This window comes from Salvelinus namaycush, chromosome 13 (assembly GCF_016432855.1).
Source record: "Salvelinus namaycush isolate Seneca chromosome 13, SaNama_1.0, whole genome shotgun sequence".
NCBI classification, from domain to species: domain Eukaryota; kingdom Metazoa; phylum Chordata; class Actinopteri; order Salmoniformes; family Salmonidae; genus Salvelinus; species Salvelinus namaycush.
In genome coordinates, this window is record NC_052319.1 from 46,608,833 (window position 1) to 46,621,676 (window position 12,844).

General features: G+C 47.7%; 1 protein-coding gene across 1 annotated transcript in view; it reads right to left on the bottom strand.

The window, feature by feature from the left end:
* Positions 1–5,008: 5,008 nt before the first annotated feature.
* The window catches only part of LOC120058160 (ras-associated and pleckstrin homology domains-containing protein 1-like), an 80,176-nt gene continuing 72,340 nt past the window's right edge, over positions 5,009–12,844 (bottom strand). The window contains exon 11 of the mRNA XM_039006628.1: positions 5,009–9,027. Coding sequence (XP_038862556.1) covers positions 6,997–9,027 — 2,031 coding nt within the window. The 3' untranslated portion in view covers positions 5,009–6,996. The remainder of the gene's footprint in view (positions 9,028–12,844) is intronic.

Here is a 12,844-nt window from a genome sequence, read left to right on the forward strand (position 1 = left end):
GTGTCAAATGGAATGCCGTTTGATCACTGCGTGTCAAATGGAATGCCGTTTGGGTCACTGCGTGTCAAATGGAATGCCGTTTGATCACCGCGTGTCAAATGGAATGCCGTTTGGGTCACCGCGTGTCAAATGGAATGCCGTTTGGGTCACTGCGTGTCAAATGGAATGCCGTTTGATCACTGCGTGTCAAATGGAATGCCGTTTGGGTCACTGCGTGTCAAATGGAATGCCGTTTGGGTCACTGCGTGTCAAATGGAATGCCGTTTGATCACTGCGTGTCAAATGGAATGCCGTTTGGGTCACTGCGTGTCAAATGGAATGCCGTTTGGGTCACCGCGTGTCAAATGGAATGCCGTTTGATCACTGCGTGTCAAATGGAATGCCGTTTGGGTCACTGCGTGTCAAATGGAATGCCGTTTGATCACCGCGTGTCAAATGGAATGCCGTTTGGGTCACCGCGTGTCAAATGGAATGCCGTTTGGGTCACCGCGTGTCAAATGGAATGCCGTTTGGGTCATTGCGTGTCAAATGGAATGCCGTTTGGGTCACTGCGTGTCAAATGGAATGCCGTTTGGGTCACTGCGTGTCAAATGGAATGCCGTTTGGGTCACTGCGTGTCAAATGGAATGCCGTTTGGGTCACCGCGTGTCAAATGGAATGCCGTTTGGGTCATTGCGTGTCAAATGGAATGCCGTTTGGGTCACTGCGTGTCAAATGGAATGCCGTTTGGGTCACCGCGTGTCAAATGGAATGCCGTTTGGGTCATTGCGTGTCAAATGGAATGCCGTTTGGGTCACCGCGTGTCAAATGGAATGCCGTTTGATCACCGCGTGTCAAATGGAATGCCGTTTGGGTCATTGCGTGTCAAATGGAATGCCGTTTGGGTCACCGCGTGTCAAATGGAATGCCGTTTGGGTCACCGCGTGTCAAATGGAATGCCGTTTGGGTCACCGCGTGTCAAATGGAATGCCGTTTGGGTCACTGCGTGTCAAATGGAATGCCGTTTGGGTCACCGCGTGTCAAATGGAATGCCGTTTGGGTCACCGCGTGTCAAATGGAATGCCGTTTGGGTCATTGCGTGTCAAATGGAATGCCGTTTGGGTCACCGCGTGTCAAATGGAATGCCGTTTGGGTCACCGCGTGTCAAATGGAATGCCGTTTGGGTCATTGCGTGTCAAATGGAATGCCGTTTGGGTCATTGCGTGTCAAATGGAATGCCGTTTGGGTCACCGCGTGTCAAATGGAATGCCGTTTGGGTCACTGCGTGTCAAATGGAATGCCGTTTGGGTCATTGCGTGTCAAATGGAATGCCGTTTGGGTCACCGCGTGTCAAATGGAATGCCGTTTGGGTCACTGCGTGTCAAATGGAATGCCGTTTGGATCACTGCGTGTCAAAAAAAAGACGTATAAGTCAAATAACACTACTTGTTGACCAATCGGGACCTGAATATGACTGCAAGTCACATAATAATTGAACGTTCATAATTTTTAAAAAGTAGTTAATAAAAATTAACTTCACTAGGGTAGGGGGCAGCATTCGGAATTTTGGATGAAAAGCGTGCACAAATTAAACTGCCTGCTACTCAGGCCCAGAAGATAGGATATGCATATAATTAGTAGATTTGGATAGAAAACACTCTAAAGTTTCCAAAACTGTTAAAATAATGTCTGTGAGTATAACAGAACTGATATAGCAGGCGAAAACCCGAGGAAAATCCAACCAGGAAGTACTATTATTTTGAAAGGCTGTTTTTCCATTGAAAGCCTATCCACCATACAAAGACTTAGGACCCAGTTCACGAGCTCCTTGCCTTCCTCGACATGTGGCCAGTCTTTAGGCATTGTTTCAGGCTTTTACTCTGAAAAATGAGGGAGATACAGCACTTTCAATCAGCGGCCAGTGGAAATTTCCATTCATCAGCCATGCATCTGATCGGGAACGTGCCTTTCTTGTTTCTCCTTTCCTATTGACGAAGCTTTTGTCCGGTTGAAATATTATTGATTATTTATGACAAAAACAACCTGAGGATTGATTTTAAACATCGTTTGGCATTTTTCTACTAACTTTTATTGTACTTTTTTTGTACTTTTTGTTTGGAATTAATGCACGCCTTTTATTACTGGATTACTGGACAAAACGCGCAAAATGGAGGTTTTGGTCATAAAGAGGGACATTATCGAACAAAAAGGATGTTTGCGCACATAAAGAGGGACATTATCGAACAAAACAAACATTTATTGTCTAACATGGAGACCTGGGAGTGCCACCAGATGAAGATCAAAGGTAAGTGATTAATTTGATCTCTATTTCTGCTTTTTGTGACTCCTCTCTTTGGCTGGAAAAATGGCTGTATGGCTTTCTGTGACTAGGTGCTGACCTAACATAATCGCATGGTGTGCTTTCGCAGGAAAGCCTTTTTGAAATCGGACACTGTGGTTGGATTTACAAGAAATGTATCTTTAAAATGGTGGAAAATACTTGTATGTTTGAGGAATTTTTATTCTGGGATTTCTGTTGTTTTGAATTTGGCGCCCTGCAATTTCACTGGCTGTTGTCGAGATGGGACGCTACCGTCCACTGGTACCAGAGAGGTTAATTACCCTACCACTCGTATTGCATATGTCACAGCGATATATTCACCGATACATATGTCATGATGCTGGTAAAGTGTTGTCTCGCACACCTGCCACATAAAGCAGACCTGCCACGTGAAGCAGACCTAGTTAGTTCGCTCTGGGAAAGTACTGGTCAGAAACAAAGCTAGCTGATTGATGGATGTTTTCCCCCCCAAAACAACATCATTTGTTTCAGTAGCTATGGTAACTATGGTAACTTACTATCCATCTTATCATCTAAAATACCCCTAAGACGTATTTTGGTCGGACCCCGGTCCGGTCAAGCCACACTAGCCAGATAAAGCTAGCTAGCTGCTTAACTATAACGTTAGCTTGTGGGCTAGGTACTAGCTGGCTAGCTTGTTTAGTTTGTTATCCTGCTAGCGAACTAGTTATTTTATCAAGTGAAGTTCCAAAAATCCAAAACTGTCATCAATGTTGACAAAACGCTTGATTATTCAGTATATTGACTAGCTAGGATGAATCAGGTGTGACTGCTTGGGATATGGCTGGCTGGCTGGCAGGCTAGCTGCCAGGCTGGCTGGCTGGCTGGCTGGCTGGCTGGCAGGCTGGCTGGCTGGCAGCAGCATCCTTTCTCCCTTGCCTCTGGAATGGTTACATGGGAGAATATTGTACTACATAGCTAACATGTTTGATCCCGATCTTAATTCAGATGTTTTAACATTTGGTCAAACAAATAATGGGTTATTTACCAATGCTGTGTTTTAAACACACCTTGGCCGGAGTCTGTGCTTGTTTGCAGTCTTTTTTTTAAATGTATTTTTTTATAGCTTCAACAGTGCTGACTGACCATAGTGGCGAGGTTTGTCTTACACATGAGAGAAAAGAAGAAACCTGTACACTGCTCTTTAATAAGCTTGACGTATCGGCCTTCGTCAGAGCTTTTGTGAGTTTTAAAAAAAAATTGCACCCTTGTGTACACCTAGCCCATTCGTTCCACGCATCCAAAGGGGTTGGAGTCGAGGGGAAAAAAATTAAAAAGTGCTACCAAATATAACAATATGCATTTCATAAATATTTGAATAAAGTGTGAACATAAAACGTATTAAACACGTCTGTAAAAAAAACCTCAATAAGGACATCGACCTACCGAGCAAGTTTTCATAAATCATTGGATACAGCGCAAGAAAAACGTCAAGACTAGTGAGCTTGTCTTGCACATACAACATTCTATAAATGGAACTGTGTCATTTGACGTGTCAAATTAAAAGTGTATTTTTGTTTTTGACACACTGTGACCCAAACGGCTTTCCGTACGTCCCAGTCAGGAGCTACATGGCTATCTGGTCTGGTCTAGAGATGCTTCTAGAACATTCACTTCATTCTAGAATCTTTTCTGTCATGTGACCTGGCTGTCCTAGCACTTCCTGTAGTTTAGTGTACTTCCTTTCTGTCTGTCTGCAGGGCCAAAGGAGGCCCTTTAGAGACAGGAGCTGTATATACAGACAGACGGACAGCTAATGTGGCCAAAAGAGACAGAGCAGGTTAGACCCGCCCCCATCAACATAACAGCCAATCGTAGAGCTTGACCTTCATTGTGCACCGTTTAATCTTGTCCAATCAAAGCCATGACCATCTGAGAGGATCATTAAAACATAAGCCAATCATCTAACAGTTGTACAGGGACTTTTAACCTTTTTGCAAAACATCTGTAATAGAATTAACAATCTGCATACTCTACAGACAGACAGATGGACAGAAACAGGCTGTGTCTGAAACAGAAAGCTATTCCCAATATAGTGCACTACTTTTGACCAGAGCCCTATGGGCCCTCTGCACTACGAAAGGGAATAGGCGGCCATTTCAGACACAACCACATGGGGGGGTGTTAGCCTGGTGTCTGTCCCATATCCAACTACACTAGTGTCTGTCTGTCTGTCCCATATCCAACTACACCAGTGTCTGTCTGTCTGTCCCATATCCAACTACACCAGTGTCTGTCTGTCTGTCCCATATCCAACTACACCAGTGTCTGTCTGTCTGTCCCATATCCAACTACACCAGTGTCTGTCCCATATCCAACTACACTAGTGTCTGTCCCATATCCAACTACACTAGTGTCTGTCCCATATCCAACTACACCAAGGATCCTCCCTATATACTGCTCCTGTACACACCTGTCTGTCTCTACACTAGCTCTGGACCAGGGCATTACATGTGACTTGCTGAAGCTGACCCTGCCGCACGTAACACCCTGGAGCAGAGCCATGGTCTCCACTACTCACAGTTCATATCCACTCACTACGCTTTAAAAACAGAACTTTAAAATAATAATATCTTCCAGGTATTAAATCATCTGATAGAAAAACACTAAAGTTACCCCCCCCCTCCCCACATGAAGTCCCTCCCAAACCCCAAAACAGTACCTGTTTATATTGCAGCTAAATTCTTGTTAGATTTCAATGCAAAGCGGCACAAACATGTGGAAAAGCTTGATAGGTGGATTGGCATGCTCTCTTTACAGTTATTATAATGTAGACAGAGTAAGGAATAACAATCTGGGATTACAAGGAACAAGATTCTTCTTCTGGCTCAGTCCTGTCTGTGTGGCATGAGAGGAGAGGAGACCGGCTGAGTTCAGGGTTGTATTCATTAGTGTTCACCGTAATGAAACGTTTTTGCAACGAAAAAATAGTTTCTTATTGGACAAGTTCAGGTAGTCCCTCAGTCCCAGTTTCGGTCCTTTTTCTTCCGTTTGGTGTCTCGTGAATACGACCGTGGCGTGGGGGAGAGAGGCCTGTGGGCTCCATATCATCTGTAGCTTGATGGGTCTATAGGCTGTAGTCAGTCTGTAGTCTTGATGGGTCTATAGGCTGTAGTCAGTCTGTAGCTTTGATGGGTCTATAGGCTGTAGTCAGTCTGTAGACTGTAGCCTTGATGGGTCTATAGGCTGTAGTCAGTCTGTAGCCTGTAGTCTTGATGGGTCTATAGGATGTAGTCAGTCTGTAGTCTTGATGGGTCTATAGGCTGTAGTCAGTCTGTAGCCTTGATGGGTCTATAGGCTGTAGTCAGTCTGTAGTCTTGATGGGTCTATAGGCTGTAGTCAGTCTGTAGCCTTGATGGGTCTATAGGCTGTAGTCAGTCTGTAGTCTTGATGAGTCTATAGGCTGTAGTCAGTCTGTAGCCTTGATGGGTCTATAGGCTGTAGTCAGTCTGTAGTCTTGATGGGTCTATAGGCTGTAGTCAGTCTGTAGTCTTGATGGGTCTATAGGCTGTAGTCAGTCTGTAGTCTTGATGGGTCTATAGGCTGTAGTCAGTCTGTAGTCTTGATGGGTCTATAGGCTGTAGTCAGTCTGTAGTCTTGATGGGTCTATAGGCTGTAGTCAGTCTGTAGTCTTGATGGGTCTATAGGCTGTAGTCAGTCTGTAGTCTGTAGTCTTGATGGGTCTATAGGCTGTAGTCAGTCTGTAGTCTTGATGGGTCTATAGGCTGTAGTCAGTCTGTAGTCTTGATGGGTCTATAGGCTGTAGTCAGTCTGTAGTCTTTAGTCTTGATGGGTCTATAGGCTGTAGTCAGTCTGTAGTCTTGATGGGTCTATAGGCTGTAGTCAGTCTGTAGTCTGTAGTCTTGATGGGTCTATAGGCTGTCTGTAGCCTGTAGTCTTGATGGGTCTATAGGCTGTAGTCAGTCTGTAGTCTTGATGGGTCTATAGGCTGTAGTCAGTCTGTAGCTTTGATGGGTCTATAGGCTGTAGTCAGTCTGTAGACTGTAGCCTTGATGGGTCTATAGGCTGTAGTCAGTCTGTAGCCTGTAGTCTTGATGGGTCTATAGGCTGTAGTCAGTCTGTAGTCTTGATGGGTCTATAGGCTGTAGTCAGTCTGTAGCCTTGATGGGTCTATAGGCTGTAGTCAGTCTGTAGTCTTGATGGGTCTATAGGCTGTAGTCAGTCTGTAGTCTGTAGTCTTGATGGGTCTATAGGCTGTAGTCTTGATGGGTCTATAGGCTGTAGTCAGTCTGTAGACTGTAGTCTTGATGGGTCTATAGGCTGTAGTCAGTCTGTAGCCTTGATGGGTCTATAGGCTGTAGTCAGTCTGTAGTCTGTAGTCTTGATGGGTCTATAGGCTGTAGTCAGTCTGTAGCCTGTAGTCTTGATGGGTCTATAGGCTGTAGTCAGTCTGTAGACTGTAGTCTTGATGGGTCTATAGCCTGTAGTCAGTCTGTAGACTGTAGCTTTGATGGGTCTATAGGCTGTAGTCAGTCTGTAGCCTGTAGCCTTGATGGGTCTATAGCCTGTAGTCAGTCTGTAGCCTGTAGCCTTGATGGGTCTATAGCATGGGTAGCTCAGCCCTAGTCCTCCTCTTCCCCCTAGCTACCACCACTATCCACCCCCTGCTACCACCACTATCTGCTACCTCCTAGCTACCACTCTCCCGTCAGTTTGGTGCTTTGGTCCCGTTTGGGCGGGGCAGGGCGCGGCCCCCGCCGTAACGTTGCATAGCCTGAGGACATGTACCCGTGGCTCCCGCCCTGCCCACCCCTCTGTTGGTCCGGAGGGGGAGGAGGGGGGAGGGCCATGTCGTCCATTGAGACGGGTTCCAACCGGGTGGAACCGTGACGCGTGAGGGAGCCATGACGTGAGATAGACTTCCTCTTCAAGGTCCGGTTCAGGTCCTCCAGGAAGTTGGGTTGGACCGAGGAGAGGGTACCACCCTTAGGCCCCCCAGGAAGGGTGGGGGGAAGGGGGCAGCTGAAGGGCGGGGGGGACAAGGGTAAGGGGTCCTGGACCGTGTGGCTCCGGGACAGCCTGTGCAGTGTCGGAGGCGGAGTCTTCTTCAGAGACTGGGTCTTCCATGATGATTGGCTGACGGGGTGGGCGATGGGCGTGGACTGCGGCTGGGGGTTGACGACTGCGACCCTGGGGGCCCCCGGGTGGAGCTCAGAGAGGAGGGGGGGCGGGGGGAGCAGCTCAGAGTCGGGAGGAGGGGGGGGGAAGTAATCGAGCTCTGAAGGAGGAGAGGGGAAGTCTCCACTGGGCTGGCGGTGCTGCCCTGTCTGCAGACCCTGGAGGACTAGAGGGAGGGCTGACAGGTTCAGCTTGCCTGGTTTAGGAGGAGCAGGAGGCCCCAAGTCCTTAGCAGGAGATCCAGAGGAGTTGCAGGAGCCGAGGCCAGGCTGGGCAAACTTACTGACCAGAGACTCCACCTTCTTAGGCTGCCTCTGGGCCTCTTCCTGGTACTCCCCTGAGTTAGACTTGATGGAGGAGGCACGCTGGGGGGTGGGAGGAGGCCCTCTCTTCCCAAAGGAGCCGGTGGAGGAGGTGGAGGGAGACTTCTTAATGGGGGAGCCCATCTTGGAAGGGGAGAGAGGAGGAGGAGCAGGGGTGGGGGCGGAGTGGGGAGGAGGGGGGAAGTCCAGGCTGTCCTCAGGGGGAGGAGGGGGGAATTCAGGGGACTGGGGCGGGATCTGACCCCCTGGCTGCCATCTTGGTTTAGCCTTGACCGCCGGGGGGGACTGCGGGGCCAGGGGGGCTCCTGGGAACTGGTTGACTATCTGTTTGACCAGGGAGGGGGTCGGGGAGATTGGGGCGGACAGAGGGAGGGTCTTAGAGGAGAAGCTGTGCTGTTTGGGCATGGTGGGAGGCGGCTGATTGGGCGAATGGCCCGTCGAGAAGCTTTGCTGTTTTTTCATTGGACCAGAAGGAGGGGAGGGTGAGACTGGGGACAGGGGGATCCCTGGACCAAAGGTCTTAGGAGCCGTCTGAGGTGGGAAGACACCAGAGAAGGTTCTGGGAGGTGCAGGGGGTGACATGGGGGGGGAGAGGGCAGGAGGGGGAGGAGGGGACTCAGGTTGGCCATCCAGGTCGGAGAAGTTGTAGTTCATACTGGGGAACTTTTGGGCCAGAAACTGCTGCAACCCGGTGTTACTGAGAGGGGGGCACTGGTGGTCCTCCTCTGGGGGCGGAGGGGGGGGCGGGGTTTGGGCCTGGGGGGGAGGAGGGGGGATGAACTGAGGAACAGGGCTGGGGGGGCCAAGCCTCAGAGAGGCCATGGCAGAGCCTGGAGAAGGCATGGAACAGGGGGGAGGAGGAGGAGGAGGGTTGTAGTTAGTGGGAGCCAATGGGAGCGTGTTGTAGTTGGGTTTGACAGACTGGAGGGGCGGGGCCGGAGGGCCTTCCTGCTGCCCCATTGGTTGGGCATTGTAATGATTAGCAGCCTGGTTGGCGCCACCCTGCAGGCGGGCGATGGTGCTGTACTTAACGAACAGGGTGGGGGCAGCCTGGTGAGGGGGGTTGGGGAGAGGGGGAGGTGGAGGAGGAGGAGGGGGAGGGTCGGGGGGAGAGTGGGAGGATTCGGGGGAGACACTGGTGTAGCTGGTTCGGGATGCGGGGGCTGACTGGTGCATGGAGGGCAGCATCAGAGGGTAGGGTCTGCTCACTGACTCCATCCTCAACTAGAGAGAGAGAGAGAGAGAGCGAGAGAGAGAGCGAGAGAGAGAGCGAGAGAGAGAGAACGAGAGAGAGAGAGAGAGGGAGAGAGAGAGTGAGAGAGAGAGTGAGAGAGAAAACGAGAGAGAAAAATATGAGTTAGAATAAAATACAGAAGTGGTTACATGACTACTATTAAAATGGTAGAAAGCCAACATTGTTATTTTGAACTGTGCCAGACTGGGGTAAAACACGAAGACATTAGTGTCCTATTTGGTAGCACTGCATTGATGCATAACATTCAGCAGACCACCTGTACATTCACCAAACCACCTGTACATTCACCAAACCACCTGTACATTCACCAGACCACCTGTACATTCACCAGACCACCTGTACATTCACCAGACCACCTGTACATTCACCAAACCACCTGTACATTCACCAAACCACCTGTACATTCACCAGACCACCTGTACATTCACCAGACCACCTGTACATTCACCAGACCACCTGTACATTCACCAGACCACCTGTACATTCACCAGACCACCTGTACATTCACCAAACCACCTGTACATTCACCAAACCACCTGTACATTCACCAGACCACCTGTACATTCACCAGACCACCTGTACATTCACCAGACCACCTGTACATTCACCAAACCACCTGTACATTCACCAAACCACCTGTACATTCACCAGACCACCTGTACATTCACCAAACCACCTGTACATTCACCAAACCACCTGTACATTCACCAGACCACCTGTACATTCACCAGACCACCTGTACATTCACCAGACCACCTGTACATTCACCAGACCACCTGTACATTCACCAAACCACCTGTACATTCACCAGACCACCTGTACATTCACCAGACCACCTGCACATTCACCAGACCACCTGTACATTCACCAGACCACCTGTACATTCACCAGACCACCTGTACATTCACCAGACCACCTGTACATTCACCAAACCACCTGTACATTCACCAGACCACCTGTACATTCACCAGACCACCTGTACATTCACCAGACCACCTGTACATTCACCAGACCACCTGTACATTCACCAGACCACCTGTACATTCAGCAAACAGTAACACAGTAATTAAAAACCCAGTGCTGCATAGTAACACAGTAACACACCAGTGCTGTATAGTAACACAGTAACACACCAGTGCTGTATAGTAACACAGTAACACACCAGTGCTGTATAGTAACACAGTAACACACCAGTGCTGCATAGTAACACAGTAACACACCAGTGCTGCATAGTAACACAGTAACACACCCGTGCTGCATAGTAACACAGTAACACACCAGTGCTGTATAGTAACACAGTAACACACCAGTGCTGTATAGTAACACAGTAACACACCAGTGCTGTATAGTAACACAGTAACACACCAGTGCTGCATAGTAACACAGTAACACACCAGTGCTGTATAGTAACACAGTAACACACCAGTGCTGCATAGTAACACAGTAACACACCCGTGCTGCATAGTAACACAGTAACACACCAGTGCTGTATAGTAACACAGTAACACACCAGTGCTGCATAGTAACACAGTAACACACCAGTGCTGTATAGTAACACAGTAACACACCAGTGCTGTATAGTAACACAGTAACACACCAGTGCTGCATAGTAACACAGTAACACACCAGTGCTGTATAGTAACACAGTAACACACCAGTGCTGCATAGTAACACAGTAACACACCAGTGCTGCATAGTAACACAGTAACACACCAGTGCTGCATAGTAACACAGTAACACACCAGTGCTGCATAGTAACACAGTAACACACCAGTGTTGCATAGTAACACAGTAACACACCAGTGTTGCATAGTAACACAGTAACACACCAGTGCTGCATAGTAACACAGTAACACACCAGTGCTGCATAGTAACACAGTAACACACCAGTGCTGCATAGTAACACAGTAACACACCAGTGTTGCATAGTAACACAGTAACACACCAGTGCTGTATAGTAACACAGTAACACACCAGTGCTGTATAGTAACACACCAGTGCTGCATAGTAACACAGTAACACACCATGCTGTATAGTAACACAGTAACACACCAGTGCTGCATAGTAACACAGTAACACACCAGTGCTGTATATTAACACAGTAACACAGTAACACACCAGTGTTGCATAGTAACACAGTAACACACCAGTGCTGTATAGTAACACAGTAACACACCAGTGCTGTATAGTAACACACCAGTGCTGCATAGTAACACAGTAACACACCATGCTGTATAGTAACACAGTAACACAGTAACACACCAGTGCTGTATAGTAACACAGTAACACACCAGTGCTGTATAGTAACACAGTAACACGCCAGTGATGCATAGTAACACAGTAACACACCAGTGCTGTATAGTAACACAGTAACACACCAGTGCTGCATAGTAACACAGTAACACACCAGTGCTGTATAGTAAAACAGTAACACACCAGTGCTGTATAGTAACACAGTAACACACCAGTGCTGCATATTAACACAGTAACACACCAGTGCTGTATAGTAACACAGTAACACACCAGTGCTGTATAGTAACACACCAGTGCTGCATAGTAACACAGTAACACACCATGCTGTATAGTAACACAGTAACACAGTAACACACCAGTGCTGTATAGTAACACAGTAACACACCAGTGCTGTATAGTAACACAGTAACACGCCAGTGATGCATAGTAACACACCAGTGTTGCATAGTAACACAGTAACACACCCGTGCTGCATAGTAACACAGTAACACACCCGTGCTGCATAGTAACACAGTAACACACCAGTGTTGCACAGTAACACACCAGTGCTGTATAGTAACACAGTAACACACCAGTGCTGTATAGTAACACAGTAACACACCAGTGTTTCATAGTAACACAGTAACACACCAGTGCTGTATAGTAACACAGTAACACACCAGTGCTGTATATTAACACAGTAACACACCAGTGCTGTATAGTAACACAGTAACACACCAGTGTTGTGTAGTAACACAGTAACACACCAGTGTTGTGTAGTAACACAGTAACACACCAGTGCTGCATAGTAACACAGTAACACACCAGTGCTGTATAGTAAAACAGTAACACACCAGTGCTGTATAGTAACACAGTAACACACCAGTGCTGCATATTAACACAGTAACACACCAGTGCTGCATAGTAACACAGTAACACACCAGTGCTGTATAGTAACACACCAGTGCTGTATAGTAACACAGTAACACGCCAGTGCTGCATAGTAACACAGTAACACACCAGTGCTGCGTAGTAACACAGTAACACACCAGTGCTGTATAGTAACACAGTAACATACCAGTGCTGTATAGTAACACAGTAACACACCAGTGCTGTATAGTAACACAGTAACACACCAGTGCTGTATAGTAACACAGTAACACACCAGTGCTGCATAGTAACACAGTAACACACCAGTGTTGCATAGTAACACAGTAACACACCAGTGCTGCGTAGTAACACAGTAACACACCAGTGCTGTATAGTAACACAGTAACACACCAGTGCTGTATATTAACACAGTAACACACCAGTGCTGCATAGTAACACACCAGTGCTGTATAGTAACACAGTAACACACCAGTGCTGCATAGTAACACAGTAACACACCAGTGCTGTATAGTAACACAGTAACACACCAGTGCTGTAGTCACACAGTAACACACCAGTGCTGTATAGTAACACAGTAACACACCAGTGCTGCATAGTAACACAGTAACACACCAGTGCTGTATAGTAACACAGTAACACACCAGTGCTGCATAGTAACACAGT